Source organism: Callospermophilus lateralis, chromosome 17 (genome assembly GCF_048772815.1).
Source record: "Callospermophilus lateralis isolate mCalLat2 chromosome 17, mCalLat2.hap1, whole genome shotgun sequence".
Taxonomy (NCBI): Eukaryota; Metazoa; Chordata; class Mammalia; order Rodentia; family Sciuridae; genus Callospermophilus; species Callospermophilus lateralis.
This window is the reverse complement of record NC_135321.1, coordinates 26,101,628-26,119,780: the sequence shown is the minus strand read 5'-3', so window position 1 is coordinate 26,119,780 and position 18,153 is coordinate 26,101,628. Positions and strand designations below refer to the sequence as shown.

Genomic DNA, 18,153 nt, shown 5'->3' with positions numbered 1-18,153 from the left:
TATCATTTAAGAGGGTTAAAGTAACAGAATAATAAAACTTCAGATCTGAAAAACCAAACAATGAACTTTGAAGTCAGTTCCCCTAGACCTCCTTGGGTAACTGAATTCTTTTCAATTATTTCAAAATAAAAAAGGAATCATAGTAGGCCTAGCCATTAAGACAGGTCAGAGTCTACCAATAACATGGCTTTTTATATGCAGGCATTCAATGTCACCCCAAATGCAACAACTACAGAGTCAAAGTATGATGTTATATACACTATTACTCAAAACAGAGACTATCAGTGAGGATTGTTTTTAAAATATTTAATATCCCCTATGAATAATTTTGACTCAAAAATTTTAAAGTGTATTTACTCCCTTATAATCTCAAAATCTGTTGTAAGCATATCAAGTGATATAAACTATAGCACCAGTTATCTAAAATGAAACAATTCCTAAAGCATTTTTAAAATGTTGCTACAGTTTTTCATTTCATACACTGGTTACCAGCTATATAATACAGCAGTTTGAGACTATGATGGACAAAGGAAATTACAATGAATCTTTCCAATGACTTCCTCCATTAAACTGAAATCAGTAAATGACATATTTCTAAGCAGAGAGTTTCTCTTCACATTAATGATATTGTTCAGTAAATCCTGCTTCTGAACAGTAATTCAAATTTAGCCTAAAGTTACATACCTTCTCAGAGCTTTATATAGTAAAATTTCTATTGCTGTCACAAAAAGTTTATTGGAATATAATTGGCCTCATTTTATTAAATTTTTGTTTTGCTTCAAATGGTAAAACATTTTCCTATTTTTTTAAACAGTTTCTACCTTTTAATAGTTTTTTAGTTTACATGTTCTATCACTTAATGTTTATTACTCAATCCATTTTAACTTTTTTAAAAATAAAGCTAAAGAAAGTATTGACATCTCTGATGGAATACTGTGTACTGAAACCAAATCACTCAGAAATGTTCATTTTCTAAATGTTCAACTTCTTCCATTTCATAATTTCAACTTACATAAATCCACAGGCTTGATATAATATTCTACTTCTGCAGCTCTATTGCCACTAAAGGATGCCCACTGAGATCCAAAGATTCTACCTATTTTCATTATTTCAATATCCAGCTTGTCTCTTCAGGGATTTTTTGTGTGCCAATAAATATCAAGTCAATTAGAAGAGTTTAAAAGATTTACTTGATCTGTATCTTTTGATACTCCATCCAAAGATAACTGAAATATGGTGACTTATAGAATGCCATATTAAAATATCTAGACTTTTTTTAAAAAATTGGGTTGAAACCCTAGATTGTCTTCTAAGCATTACATAGGTGCTGTTAATACAAAATCCAATAGGGTTTTAAAGTAAATATTTCTTAATGAAACTCTGTCTTAAGCACTTAACAGTGAAATGTGATAAAATGTGATATGTTTTATGTTAGTCCTTCTAATAAGAAGCTAAACATCCATTAAAATCTTGCATTTTTTCCAGGCATAGCTGCACACACCTGTAATCCCAGCAATTTAGGAGGTTGAGGCAGAAAGCTCCCAAGTTCGAGGGCAGCTTGGGCAACACAATGACATAATCTCCCAAAAGAAAAAAGACTGGGGAATGTAGGTCTGAGGTAGAGCACTTAGCACACGCCTAGCATGCACAAGGCCCTGGGTTCAATCCACCACATACCAAGAGTCTTGTATTTTTACATTTTAAGTAGATTAAAACTCATGAATTAATAGTTTTATCAATAGTGATGAAAGTTTTACTACCTTGTTCTATAAGTTTAGCAAAATGTTATTCCTTATTTCATCAGGTCAATTGTAACATATAATACTGATATATTTTTTGCCCTTCTAAGTATTTCATGGTTGAAAATGATCTATTATTTTAACTAAAAAGTATTATGAAAAATTCTGATGGTACATTCTAAATGTTTCTGCTTTATTAACACTGATAAAATTCTCATTTTTGAACTTTAAATGCTTCACTAAGTGAAACTGACTCATTAGTTTTTTTCCCTCATTGATGACAACACACTTTTCCTTAACTTGCGCCATATTTCACAAAACATGATTGCTACAAGATTAAAAATGTAAAGGTTTAGCACTTTCAAATTTTAATGATACAACTGTTGAGCACCATTCGCACCTGACAATATGGCACTAGCAATAATAAGGCAGTCATTATTTTTTTCTTGTAATAATCAAGCTGTTTTCCATTCCATAAATACAAATTATGTTTAATTTTGTATTCACTGTTGCACAGTATCAGAAGATGTTCCAAGCTGCAGTTCATTATTAATATCATTTCTTCTTTGTATTCCTGCAGATTCAGAAGATTCATATTTATGATGTTTAAAAAGAATGTTAAGAAATGTATTAAAACTTTCTTATCCTTTCATTCTTGGTGTTCTATTTAATATTTTATTATAAAATTATTAAATTTATCAATACCCAAATTCTACATTATGACTAATGACATAAAAATCATACACAAGAATAAAACAAAAGTGACTACTAGTTATTAAAGAGCAAGTTAACAATAAAAACAAAATTTGGATGTAATAACTGCTTCATAACTCACACTCGACAATAAACTAGTCATTCTTCTAAAGGATAACTGAAACTATTCTATTTAGTTTATCAACTGCTAAGAAAGTTTCTCAACCTTTTAGCAACCAGATATTGGTTTTTATTGGTTAAACATCAGTCCCATATATTAGTGTTGAATCCTCAATACCAGCTTGGAATGCATTTTCCCCAAATACACAGATTAGACTAATTTTACACTACATTTTTCTCAAAACCACACACTTTTTTAAAGATGTAAAATATCACTTTATAAGATCACATTCTGAAATAATGTAAATTCTCCCAACTTAAAAAAATTCATCCAGACCCACATCATTTGAAAACTAGGAGGGAAAGTGGTTTATTTGTAAATTGTGTCTATGCTATTGCTAAATAACCTGAGCCACTTCAATTACCTGAAAAGTTCACTATCTTTTCAGGATTAGTTTTTAATTCAAGATCTTAAGGAAACAAATCCTTCGGGGATGCTTATTTATAACATATACTAAGACAATACATGGAAGACTCTTCAACACAGCCAAGGTAAAGCAACATAGACCATTAGGAATTAGAAATATTTGAGTTTCCATCTTTGTCATGGTCCATAAACCCTCACCTATCTCAGCATCAGCCTTTATATACAACAAATACTTTTTAACTGGTACAAATATATACCTGGTACAAATTATATATCCGGTAAACATATTTTAGAAGCAAAAAGTAGTTTTTTCCTTTAAAACTCCTTTTGATAGGTACTATTTTAATTTATTCTTTACCACTAAATTTTATTCAAATAATCTAATTTCAAGTGCCAAATTATATTGGGCTAGATAACACAGCTATCAACTGTTTCAATAGCACAAATTTTGCCCAACAAAATAAGCATTGTGCCTAAAACAAAGGTCAAAAAGAAAAATAAACCACATCAAAATCAATTTTACAATTCCATAAAAGAAAACTGATAACAGAAGAAGGAAGTATATAGGGCCTTCAGAGAAAAGTGAAGCCATGAATAGAAGAGGCACTGATTCTATCTTGCTTTTAACTGACAAAAACAATGGCTATGGAGAGAAGGAAGAAGAGGAGTAAAGGGAGAAGCCTTTAAATTTTATAATATGCCCTTAATTGCATATTCTAATACTATGGTAATCTCCAAATATTAAGATCTAGAGAAACACATGATAGATCCTATCCTTTTGGGAGGAAATCCACTGGGTACAGCTAGTAGGCAAAACTGGCCCCCCAAAACATCAGTATATTGGGGAGTTCTGATAGGCTACTGAGAAAGAACAGACTACCAAGAAGAGTATGAGAAAATACTCTCCCTAAACTGTGAAGCTTCTATGATAAATAAACCAAGAAGTCTAAGCACAAATTCTCTATAAGGGAGAATACAGTCTATAAAATTTTTCTTCTATTGTCCTATATTCCCTACCATCAGAAATCTATAGATTTCTTAGTAGTTACAATGACAACAACTGAATATGATGCAAAATAGATATTACTTTTATGTGAGGACTTCAAATTTCTTTACCACTTCTATTTAAAATTTTGAAATTTATTTGCTCCACTGATTAAGATTTTTAAAAAATGATAAAACTTGATTAAAAAAAATAAAAGAAAAACAACAAAAACTCTCCACATACCTGGCAAGTCTGATGACATGCTTGATATTGGCGTGTGGTGGAATGGTACTGAGTAGTCTGTTAATGAAGGCGGAATAGCAGCAGGATCAACCGAAGTCACACTGGGCACCCTTACAGAAGATGGCTGATACATGAGAACCCTGTTTTAAATAGCATGGGAAATTACAAACAATCTGGCTGTTAGTTCACAGGAGAGAAGAGATGAACCACTGGGCATTCTCAGATGTACGTTCACTAAGTCTTAGCACAATTATATGGCAACTACTCACTACACAGTACTCCACACTCTTACTCTCCTCTTTCATAACAGTCTTCATTTTAGCATGAATGTATCTTGGCTCTTAACAGCAGCTATGATATAAGAGCAAGCTGGCATTAAAAACATGATGCACTGCTGGGGTAAGATATATAACACTTTCATTCCACAAAAAGAAATGTGTTTGACATATGCTTTTATTAATGTAAATGTAACATGCATGTGGCTATTAGTAACTTATCTCTAAAAAAAATTTAAAAATAAAACAGAGAACTCATAAGATTTGACTTTAATCAGGACACTTTTATGAGCAAAACAACTCAAAGTAGCTCAACCAGAATTTCTTCAATTCTAACTTGTATTAATTTATTCAAATATTATCTGGGAATGCTCCGAGCAAAGCTGATCAACCAGATAGCAGTAGGGCAAAATCCAATATCAGGATAAGAGGAGCAGTATTCAGGATTTAGGATACGATATCCAGAAATAAAAAAGCCGACTATCATGATGTTACCTATTTTTCTATAAGAATTTTTGACTTTTAAAGTAGCTGTTCATGCTACTAAAAATACAACTAAAACACATAAAAATTTTATAATTTAGTATTATAAATATACACTATATAATTAAAACTTTGTAATTTCAAGAAACAATATAATTAAAAATTAAACATATTTTTGAAAAAGTTCAGACTTGAAGAAAGATGACTGTACTTTTCTATTTAACCTGCATTTTCTCTTTCTCTTAACCCAGGGTAAACAACTAGAACTGCCTAAAAAAAGCATTTTGAATATTTATGAGAAGCTAAGCAACATTACTGACCCTGTTGGCCATCTCGCCAACAAATAATGAGATACAAGAATGGTGCAAAACATTTAAGGTGAGCATCCCAAAGCATTGCTGGTTAACTTCATGAGTGAGGCTGAAAGAAACCATTATAAAGATGAATAAAGCGCATTCTTCTTAGAAACTAAAAGTAGGACCATGGTGACAAAGCTGGCAGGGATGAAAACTTGGGACCTCTAGATGTCCATTCTCTAGATTAAAATATTTTCTGTTATCATTCAGATTATTAAGTGCTGGTAATAAGAACCACCTATTTGCATGATATTCTTCATACTCTGGTAAATAAATCGTGTTAGGAAATAGTTTAACCACTTAAATAATCAGAATCTACTTAGAGTCCTTCTAAGACTGGTTTGTGTTATACCTTAAGGACCTTGTCTAGCTGTTATTCCACATTACTCGTTGAAAACACAAACTGAAAATGTGGAAAACAAAGTCATTTTGAGAGTACATATATATAGTTGTGTTGGCAACAACATTATTCTCAGAAAAATCAACAAACAAAAGTCGTAGTTCAGAAACTTTAGATTGTAAATTGATCGATTCAAGGGGCATATGGAATATAATATGCTTGACATGAAAACATAAGCCTGGTACTTCAAAACACATTTTCCAGAGTTAGAGGGAAGTCATTCCAAAGATAATCTTCCTTAGGAAAGAATCAAGAAGTTCCTTAGTCTCCAACAGAACCTGAAGATCTAGAGCCACAAACAGGATATGAATGATATTATAAAAGAATCAAGAAGAATAAATGAAAAACTTGGTAATAAATAAGAGAAAATAACCAAAAGTGTTTTCATACACGAGCCTACCCACTCCACCACCAGGAGTGCAAATCAGAAGGAAGAACAGAGAAGGTTAAGAAAGAGGAAGAGACCAGATATGCCTTAGTGCTGGGGAGGAATTTAAAAAAAAAAAAAAAAAAAAAAAAAGGTTCTGATTATTATGGTTGCCTCTCAGTATTAATATCTCGATCCTACTTTTTCTCAAAATATAAGAGGGAAAACTTTCAATGACAAAAAAACAAAACAAAACAAACCAAAAAAACTTCCCACATATATAAAAACGTTTCATTTAATTTAAAAATTCCTACTTAAAGGAACATTGAACCTATTATCTTTTCTCTGCCCCTGAAGGAAACTAAAAGGAGAATTTCAAGGGCTCCTACAGTTCTGTGGTAAAGCTCCAGCTTAGAATATGCAAGGTTCCGGGTTAAATCTCCAGTAGCACCAAAAAAAAAAAAAAAAAGAATTTTAGGTTGATAAGAAAAAGATAATGCCTTTCTTCCTACCACTTACCCTTTTCTTCCTTTGAGATGTCACTGGAGATTTTCTTTTGTCTTGATCCTATATTACAGAAATCAGCAACCCAACTCTTTCCTTCCCCAACCACTGATTTTATATCTAAAGAGCAGACAAGTAAGCATCCCTGTGCTCTATCATCACAGGAACACTAATTACTGCACATATCCCATTTACATAACAAGAAACCTTAAATAATTAAATAACTATTCATGCTTCTGCCATAACAAAATATTGACTGTAAAACATGAAAATGCAAAATCTAATGGAAGTAAAAACTATTAAATCAACTTCTAAAACCATATGAAAAGTTAAAACATTTTAGTGTTGACTAATTCCTATTACCTGAACTTTGTAAGCATTAACACAAATTCAACTTTATATAAAATGGGTGTAAATAGACATTAGGGTATCAAATTAGAGACTGGTAGTACATCTTGCTTTCATTAAATCTCACCATGACTATAATCAGAAACATAAAATGATTCTAAAATCTATGTGAAAAATACATGTATTTATAGATATACATAACAGGTTCCATAGAGATATGTAAATGGCTGTTTTTATGAAATTATGGGTATACAAATGTGACACCATGAAGTAACAGATTTTTAAATAGTCTTTAAAATTTGCTATGGTCCAGTATGGGGATTTTTTGGAAAACTTGGAATGGAATTACCAAATTGACCCAGCTATCCCACTCCTCAGTTTATACCCAAAGGACTTAAAACAGCATACTACAGGGACACAGCCATATCAATGTTTATAAAGCAGCACAACTCATAATAGCTAAATTGTGGAACCAACCCAGATGCCCTTCAGTAGATGAATGAAGAGGGAAACTTTAGAATATATACACAATGGAACATTACACAGCATTAAGAGAGAATAAAACATGGCATTTGCAGGTAAGTGGATGGAACTGGAGAATATAATGCCAAGTGAAGTAAGCCAATACCCCAAAACCAAAGGCAGAATGATTTCTTTGATATGAGGATGCTGACTCATAATGGCAATGGGGGGGGGGAGCATAGGAAGAATGGAGGAACTCAGAATAGGGCAAAGGGTAGGGAGGGGAAGAGAGGGAACAAGGGGGTAGGAATGATGGTGAATTTTGAGTTAGACATCATTACCCTAAGTACATGTAATGTACTTATCTGTGCACAATCAGTGACTTGAGAAATTGTGCTCTATATGTGTAAAATGATTATAAATAAGTTTTTAAAAATTTGCTATGGACACTTCTTGGGTAGGCAATGACACATTAGGCACAGTATGTATTATGCAAGTGTGCATATTCATTTTAAATTTTTTAAACTTTATCCACAATACCACAACACAAAAGTAAATTGCTAGGCTGCTGTTAAGATAGTAAATCCTAGCATTCTGGATCATGTATTACATACATGGAATTCATACCTGTCTCAGACACAGATATCTGAAAATGAGTTTTCTGGGTTGTTTTGTGTGTGTGGGGGGGTGGGGGGGTACAGGGTTGAACCCAGGGGTGCTTACATCTGAGCAACATCCCCAGCCCTTTTTACTTATTTTCAGACAGGGTCTCACTAAGTTGCAAGGCTTGGCATCAAACTTGGGATACTCCTGCCTATCCTCCCAAGGGTTGGAATTACAGGTATGCACCACCATGCCTGGCTGAGTTGATTTTTATTCATATACCTGAAGCTCACCTTGCACTCCCACTTTATGATCATAAAGGAATAAAGATTTAAATTTGCTACCAATTCTTAATACTTCTTAATACACATTTTATTCCTATTATTACATACACATTTTATTCCTATTATTTCCTGTCTCCTTATTGAAACCAAGCCAACTATTCAATTTTGGAGGAACAGCAGCATCAAATGCAAAATATCTCAATATAGAAGAACTTAAGTTTTCAAAATGTTTTATATGGTACCAGTTTCTTCCAACAAGAATTATAAAACTACATTTAAAACCCTGTGATGGGGCATGCCTGTAATCCCAGCAGCTCGGGAGGCTGAAGCAGGAGGATTGCAAGTTCAAAGCCAGCTTCAGTAATTTGGCAAGGCCCTAAGCAATAAGGTCCTGTCTCAAAAACAAAACGAAACAAAAACAGCCTGTGGATTAACTTGGTGATTAAATGTCCCTGGGTTCAATCCCTGATAAAAACCAATCAATCAATCAATCAATCTCCATTAGGTAAGCAAAGAAAGGGGCTAGGATGTCAACAAAATGTTAACAGAGGTTCTTTCTACATGACAGACCTTTTACTTTCTTCTCAGTGCTCTATAAAATTGTTTATAAGAATTAATTTTACTAAAACAATATGCTTTTTAAAAAACAGTTCATATAATTTCTGGACTATAAGTCAAAATTAAGTTTTCTGCATCTCTCATCTACTCTTTCATTTGCTTACTGTCATTGGTTATGAGGTTCATTCATTCAAGGATAAACTTTCACAGCTGAGGAAAACCACTGAAATTCTCAATTGAGACACAAGGAAAGCTATGAAAAGAATGATGAGAAACAAAACCCCCAAAGCCCAAGAGTAGGAAAGGATTACAGAGAGGATATAACCATAGTATTAAGCCTACAAGCCTACGCTCTGATATTTTGATAGATGGTGTGCACTCTTTTAAGAACTAGGAGGTGGCTGTAACATAAACTCTTCTCCTGGTTTAATACCTTCATCTATTGTGTTCCAGGTTCCATCACCCACACCTTCCTATTCATCCTGCCTGGCTGCCTTCATTTCTTAATACACTTCTTGATGATCATCTCTAAAATTGTCTTAAATAGAGTTGCATAACCTAAAATGGAACAAAACTGCTATAGTACATATTCTGGACACTACTTTTATTAGTGCCATCTAAGAACAAAGAACAAATCAGCTTAAGCAGTAAGTTCTTTAAACCATTAAGTGAATTCTGACATTAAAAAATAGCATTTACTAAATGCCTTTCAGACATCTTAAGACTATATAGCTGTCCTAATGACAAAATTCACTTTATTATTTCCTAATATTAAAGCACTCCTAGAATAAGCTCTACTTGGTCATAATGGATGTCATTTTAATACATAATTATAAGACTTCCTAAAATTAAGTTCAGAATTTTCACTTATCTTTCCATGTGAACCTATTCTTCTATATGGTGATAACCTAATTTGGGTATTGAGGGTTATGCTGATTTCATGAAAGGAGCTGGGTAGCTGAAATTCATACAAAATTCTTAAAACTAAACTGCCATATGTTGATTTAATCATATACTTTCACCTTACACTAACCAGAGTTAGTTATGACCTTCTTTTAACTTAGATGAGGGGTGTTAATATTTATCTCTATAGTAGCTGACCACAGTATACCTTTATTCCTTTGCATTTTGTGGTCACTTCAGATTTTGTTACCCAATGTATATGTCATTCCTCCAGTGTCATGTCCCTATCAAGTACTAATAAAATGTGGTACAGAATACTCAAAGGATTAGACCCTTGTGGCATGCCACCAGCAACTCTCTACAATCACATCAACTCATGAGCCAGCATCAATGCATATCTTTTAAAATATGCATTTATGCATTAATTCAAGGAATAAATCCAACTAAACAGCATTTGCAACTCATCTTTCCAGCATATTCTAAATGATATCATGACAAAGTAATTCGTAGAAATACCATACCTAAGCATTCATTTTTCTGATTCTACACCTCAGTAAACACTTCAAAATTATATTTTCATTTTTGTCATTCAAATTATAGAAATGCCAAACAAAATCCCTCAAAGGAGCAATAAGTGATCAGCATGGCAGAAGAAATCCAGATCAATTACTTTCATCTTTTTTTTCTATTCCACTAAAAAAAAGCATTCTAAATATACAAGCTCTTAGATATATAAATCATATCTGAAAATATAAGTATTTTACAAGGAAGAACAAAAGTTTAGTTCTTAAAAGTAACTTTAAAAAGTAGTCCGAACGTAAGTTTTTAAAAAGTTACAAAAAAGAATGCTGTTAAAGTGTACCAAGTGTAATTCCTTTTATAAAAAAGGATGTCTAAAACAGGTAAATTAGGAGATAAAAATGGTTACCTAATTCTGGAGTGTGTATAGGAATAACCTGCAAAGGAATATGATGTTTTTTGGGTGTTGGAAATATTCTGCAACTGATTTGTGATGATGGTTATACAACTGTATGAATTAATAAAAAGGAATGAATTGTGCTATTCTATACTTAGGATGAGTGGACTTTATGGTATGTAAAAAAAAAATCAGAAAAAAATAAACAGACTGAGAAGCCAGCAATGATGAGATTAGCACTTCCAAGTTTGAAAAAAATGTGTGATGGAATGGTGAAGAGAATCCATTACACCTTCCAGAATCTCTGAGAAGCATCTATCATTAAACACTCAGACCCATTTTTCCTTCAAATTGGAATGGTTTCTGCCAGATGAGTCACAGAAAGTGCATGAAAAAATGCATTATTTGCCCTCATTTTACCCGGGAGTGGGAGAAAAGGTAAGGGAATCAATTCTCATTGAGTAACTATTATGTGCCTGACAACAAAAGCTAAGTTCTTTCATTATCTCATTGTAACCTGATATCAATCCCATAAAGTAGGCATTATTTCATCCCATTTTACAGAACAGAAAAGGTGGCTCAACTTAAGGATTTCAACCAAAACCACAGAGCAAAGAAGCAAGTGCCAGAATTGATATTTGTTCTTAGAAGATTTCCAATTCCACACTCTATTACACCAGGCTTCCTCACAATGGCCTGAGACAAGAAAAAAAAGGTTCCTCACAAAAAAGATTTAAGAAATGACATTCTCAATAGAACCCCTAAAGCTCAGGAAGTAATGTCATGAGTTAACAAGTGGAATGGCATCAAGTTAAAAAACTTATACACAGTTAAAGAAATAATTAGGAATGTGAAGACAGAAACAACAGAAAGGCAGACAATCTTGCTATTCTTCTGACAAAGCATTATTATCTAGAATATTTAAAAAACTAAAAAAAATTATATACACACAAAAAATCAAATAACCCAATTAATAAATAGGCAAATGAGCTAAACAGACACTTCTCCAAAAAGAAAAAGAAAAGAAACACAAATGGCCAACAAATATAGGAGGAAATGTTCAACATCATTAGCAATTAGGAAAATGCAAATCAAAACTACGGTAGAGATTTCATTTCACACCAGTCAGAATGACAGGTCATCAAGAATACGAACAATAATGAATACTGGAGAGGATGTGGAGAAAAGGGAACACTTTTTAAACTGTTGCTGGGGCTGTATATTGGTACAACAGCTATGGTGTACCAATATCGAGGTTCCTCAAAAGGAAAAAAATGGAACCATCACAGGACCCAGCTACACCACTCCTTAGCCCTTATCCTAGAGAATTAAAGTCATCATACTATGGTAATACATGCTTACCCATGTTTATAGCTGCACAAGTCACAACAGCCAAACTATGGTATCAGTCTAGGTGCCCATCAACGAATGGCCAGATTCAAAAAAAAAAAAAAAAAAAAAAAAACAAATGTGGTATATACACATAATGGAGTTTTATTTCTTATTTCATAAAGAAAAATGAAATAAGTCATTTGTAGAAAAATGGATGAAACTCACAACCATTAAGTTAAGTGAAAAAAGCCAAAGTGGGAAGGTCATGGGTTGTACGTTTTATCATATGTGGAAGGTCAAGAGGAAAAAGAAAAAGATGAACATGGGGTGGGGGGGAAGTGAACTTATGAAAATCAAAGAGAGATGAGTAGAAGAAAGGGGAAAAAAGGAACCACTAGGTAGGAGGGAGGGAAAGGAGGAGGAAGTGCTGGGGAGTGATACTGTATAAATTATATTGTTATACTAAGTGTGCATGTACGAATATGTAACAATAAAAGCCATCATTACATATAACTATAATGCACCAATTAAAAAAAATGAGAGAAAAAAATTTGTAGTAAAAAAAAATTCAATAAAATAACAAAGGATATCATATATGAAATAAATACCTCAGTCTCACTTCTCAGATATGCGAATATTTTCTTCAACAAAATTTGCTTTCCTATAAACAATGTTTTCTTGAAAATACTTCAACCAAACAAAAGCAAATTAAAATTGCCTTCTACGGTTATGCAACTTCCCAAAGAGATATTTACAAATCTATCCTAAGAATAATTAGTGGCAAGGGTAATGAACAATATTGAACTATAAATTAACAAACCCTTTGGTTGGGCTGCTTTGTGTTTCTGACATAAAGATGCATTTCCTTTTGGCAGGAGGTTCTTCATCTTCATCAGAAGAGCTTTCTATTGTTAGGTCAATAACATCCACTTTCTTCTTGCTTGCCTCACTGGCTACAGTCACTGAACAAGGCTTACTGAGTACACTTGAAGCTGGATGCAGAAAAAAGAGAAGGAAAATAAAAACATCAATGGTATAACACAAACTCTATCCGTGACAGTCTTAACTATATAGTAAAGGATGATAACACACAGCCAGGGAAGCTACATACTCTATCCAACTGACGGAGTTCAGTTCCCTAACTCCAGATATCTGTGAAATAGCTGCTAACCTGGAGAGGCAACATGAGCATTACTCTTTGACAGAGGTCAAAGAGGTAACTGGACTCCTGCTACTGCTCATGTGGTATTCCCAGGTAAGCAGTCATAGTACAGACTCAGAGGTTAGAAAACTGTTCAAAGGATAAGAGTATATGTTTCACCAGTTGCATACTCACAGATTCATGGCCAAGTTAAGTCAGAATCGGGTATTTCCATTCAAGCAATCACATTCATACTAAACAATTTATAGACTCATCATGAGCTAAAAACTTGATAAAAATTGTCAACTTGATAAACAGAAAAAAATCCCAAACTTGTCCAAATGATTTAGACATTTATAGATTTTCTTATGAATCCTCTATTAATCATCAAGGTTCTTTTGGCCCATTAGGATAGTCTAATACATTATATATCAACTCATATTTTAATATAAAAGTATTATTCTTAAACTCTGTTTAGTAAAAAATGAATGTTAGTTTATAAAGGAAAAAGCAGCAGTAACTATCAATTAAATCACTCCCATTCTTCTCAAAGATAAGGGAAACCTTGGCCATTGCACTCTTCCAACTGCAGGGAAAGAACTAATATTACTAAAACTCCTTTAGTTTTTCTTCTCTTTTTACTCTGATGCAATCACTGAATTCCACCTGAGGTATGTCATTTTCTAACTTTTCATTCTATAGCTAACATTTTATAATTTATTAAAATTATTAGTGACTTATTTATTTTGCATATGAAAACTACACAATGAAAAGATGGTATTAAACCTTCTGCATATTTCATAAGAAATTACATGTGATAGATGATCAAAAGATAAAACTTAGGGCTGGGTTGTAGCTCAGTAGTAGAACGCTTGCCTGGTATGTATGAGGCACTGGGTTCGATCCTCAGCACTGCATATAAATAAATTAACAAAATAAAGGTATTGTGTCCATCTACAACTAAAAAAATAAAAATAAAAAAATAAAAAATAAAACTTCGTGAACTGAAATCCAAAATTAGGTCTAGCAGTCAAGGTTCATTTAAAAAGATAATGTTGTACAAATCTCCTGGCTTTGCTCTCTTATGGCATTGTGCACATACTTTCTATTTTTGTACATGGCTGGCTGGAAACTTTCATAGCTTCTTTCTTCGGTCTCATTGGACACCAAGAACCATCTTCTTGGAATTTTATTTCATCCACATCAGAACAGTCATTGAGAATTTCCATAAAAAGCCTGAAAACCAATTAAGAAGTACATACATGTCAATGGCTCTGTTCAAATATTAAGTAAACAGTGTACAATAGAAGCTCTGCCTATTAAAGATTTTGGATTTACAGTTAAAAATCTTATCAGTAAAACTCACAAACTTCTATCAGATTTATTTAAATTCACTCAACAAGAAAAAGTAATGTTTTCTGACTTTTTTTTTTTTTAATATTTCAATACTTAACACTTCATAGCAACTATTATGCCCTCTTCCTCCAAGGACTGATTATTTGTTTATTTTTTAAGTATTTGTTTATTAATTCACTTATTTTTATGTTACTGGGGATTCAACCTAGAACCTCATCCTTGCTAGGCAAGTGTTCTACCACTGAGCTAATCATGAGCCAAGTTTTAGGTGTGTAATAGGCAATGAGTATTGCCTAATTATCTAAAATGTCAATGATCTAAAATATCAGTGACTAAAACATAAATAGACATCTAGAGTCTCCTAGCTATAAGTGGTCTTAAAGAACAACCTCAAATACAGCTTATAAAACAAACATGAGTAGACAAAGGCTATTATACAATAAAATAATTTATAATCTTTAATATCAAGAAAAAAGGAAAACAGGTGAGAAGATGAAGGAAGGCAATAAAGTCTTAATAAATTTCAAATAATTCAAAGCATACATTATTTTCTGTGACTAAAATTGAAATAAAATTGAAGTCAGAATTAGAAAAATATCTGGAAAATTCTCAATATTTATAAACTAAATGCTCTGTAAGATATGAAAAATAAAAATAAAAATTGTAAAGTATTATGAACAGAATGAAAATACAATAAAATTTGTGAATTATAGCTACAGCAGTAATAAACAGAAAATTGCACTTATACCCCCCTTTTTAGAAATGGTTTCAGTCCAAAAACTTTATTTGATAAACAGAAAATTATAGTTAAGCAAAAATAAATATTTCAAAAGGGAAATAAAAAAGAGATGAAATAAATAAAATAGAAAAAACAATCAATGAAACCAAAGGCTGATTTTCTGAACAGATCAGTAAAACTCACAAACTTCTATCAGATTTATTTAAATTCACTCAACAAGAAATAGTAACCTCAGAAGCTCTGCCTATTAAAGATTTTGGATTTGTAGTTAAAAATCTTATCACAAAGAAGATTCTAGACACAAAAGTAAGAAGCACAACTGTCTTGTAGAAAATTCAATGTAGGGGTTGGGCTTGTGGCTCAGTGGTAGAGTGCTCGCCTAGCATGTACGAGGCACAGGGTTCCATCCTCAGCACCACATAAATGTAAAATAAAGATATTGTATATCCACCTAAAACTTAAGAATAAATATAAAAAAAAGAAAGAAAATCCAATGTAAACTTCAATAAAGTTCTTGGAACTATTGAGTTCAAGATATGAAAGCAATATAAAGAAATCAATTATGTTTCTAATATTAGGAATAAATAGAATTAAAAAAAAAAACAGAAGCCTGTGTCAACAATATAAAATATTTAGGGATAAATTTGATAAAAGATGTAGAAGATAGACTGAAAACTACATTACTGAAAAATAGATCTATCACGTTCATGTATCAGAAGCCTCAATATTGTTGATCAAGCCTCAATATTGTTGATCAGGACAATACAAATCAAAATCCCATGTTTTCTCCAGAAAGAAAAAAAAAGTTGGAAAATTCATACTACCTAATTTCCAGAGAGTGTAGTACTAATACAAATATAGAAAAAAAAATCAACAGAACAGAGTCCAAGATAGATTCACACACATATGATCAACTGATTTTGGGGGAAGATAATTTAAAAAAAAAAAAAAAAAAAAAAACCTATGATGGGAGGACAATCATATGGCTATTTAAATTCATGTAGATAGATCTAAATAAAAGTAAGATTAAAAATTCTTGAGAAAGCATTAGACAAAATTTTTGTGGCCTTCAGTTAGAGGGAAATGTGATATCAAAGTACAATCCATAAAAGAAAAACTTGTTAAATTGGCCTTCCTAGAAGTTAAGAACTTCTGCTATTTGATAGATACTGAAAAAACAGGTTAAAAAGATGAAAAAATGTTAGAAAATAGTTGCGAACAGATTTGCATCCAGAATTTATAAAGAATCATCAAAACTTAGTAATATGAAAACAATCAATTCAAAAAATAGGCAAAATTTAAACAGTCACTTCAAGGAAAGTGTCAGATGGAGAATTAATACACAAATAGATCTCAACACAACTAGCAATAGAAAATGCAAATTAAATTCACAATGGGATACCACTATATATGGCTACAGGCTACAACAAAAATCAAAGATTAGTCATACCAATGTTGGTGAGAATGTGAATCAACTACAATTCTTACATAGTGCTAATCAGAATATAAAATATGACAACCATTTTAGAAAACAGTTCAGCAGTTTCTTAGACATATGCCTAGAATGCAACCAGGTATTTCACTCCTAAGCATTTATCCAAGATAAATGAAAATATTCATCTACACAAAGACTTGGGAATGAATATTCACAGATGCTGTATTTGCTATAACTCAAAACCAGAAACAACTCCAAAACATGTGAAAAGTTAAACTATGATATCCCTATACTACAAATGAAATGCAATTCAGTGAACTATGTACTAAAGGTGAACTGTTGTCCTGCAAGGTAGTGCATGCTTGTAATCCCAAAGGCTCGGGAGGCTGAGGTAAGAGGATTGAGTTCAAGGCCAGTCTTAGCAACTTGGTGAGGCCCTAAGCAAAAGCGCAAAACCTTCCCTGTAAATAAGATATAAAAAGGGACTGGGGATGTGGATCAGTGGTTAAGTGTCTCTGTGTTCAATTCCTGGTATCCACCCTCCCCAAATATCAACTGTTGGTACACACAGAAAAGTGGATGAATTTCAAATAAGTATGCTGAGTAAAAGAAGCTGAACAAAGGAAACTACTGTACAGAAACAGAAAGCATATCATGTCTGCCTGAGGACTGAATAAAAGGGAAAGATCACAAAGATATATAGTGTGATGGATATATTCATTATCTTAATTGGAGTGAAGAGTTTACATACATATAGATCAAAATTTAGCAAACTGTATATGTTATATATATGTAGTTCTTATATAAATGGGGGAAGAAAAGAATGCCTCCTTCATGAGCCATTCATTTGCCTTAATCATACTGAACTATAAGAATGGAGTGATGATGCTGGTAGTAACTACCACAAAAGTACAAGGAAGAGCTAACTGCTGTTCAATAAATGTCGAAACTATTAACAATGAGTGGCAGAATGGTAGGATACTTAACCCTAATAGCATCACCTACTCTCTACCATAAACTGCACTCTACCATAAAAGTTTCTTCCTGGCTGGGTACAGTGGCACAAGCCTGTAATCCTAGTGGCTCAGGAGGCTGAGGCAAGAGTATTGCAAGTTCAAAGCCAGCCTCAGCAATGGCAAGGCACTAAGCAATTCAGTGAGACCCTGTTTTTAAATAAAAATACAATAACAGGACCGGGGATGTGACTCACTAGTTGAGTGTCCCTGAGTTCAATCCCTAGTACCCCCCAAAAAAAGAAAAAAAAAATCATCTTCCCCATTCTAATATTTCTGCGCAGTACAGTTCTTTGACTCCATAGCATTTAATATGCAACATCTACAGATAATAGGTATTTGGTAAATATGCTTAATAAATTCTTGAAGGAATACACAACAAAATGAAGAACTGCATGACTGAAAAACAATCATAAATGTACCTGATGAAAAACAAGTGAATGATTATTTAAAATCTCTAGGACTTCTTAA

General features: G+C 32.7%; 1 protein-coding gene across 6 annotated transcripts in view; it reads right to left on the bottom strand.

Moving 5' to 3' along the window:
* Nucleotides 1–18,153, bottom strand: part of Pias2 (protein inhibitor of activated STAT 2) — a 95,544-nt gene that overhangs the window by 12,360 nt on the left and 65,031 nt on the right. For 5 of the 6 annotated variants that reach the window (XM_076837164.2, XM_076837165.2, XM_076837160.2 and 2 more), the window contains 3 exons: nt 14,242–14,375; nt 12,819–12,990; nt 4,208–4,347 (listed from right to left, as the gene is read on the bottom strand). In XM_076837164.2, coding sequence (XP_076693279.1) covers nt 4,208–4,347; nt 12,819–12,990; nt 14,242–14,375 — 446 coding nt within the window. Of the gene's footprint in view, nt 1–2,075; nt 2,314–4,207; nt 4,348–12,818; nt 12,991–14,241; nt 14,376–18,153 lie in introns of those variants that run through there. The other variant, XM_076837163.2, reaches the window with a different exon arrangement.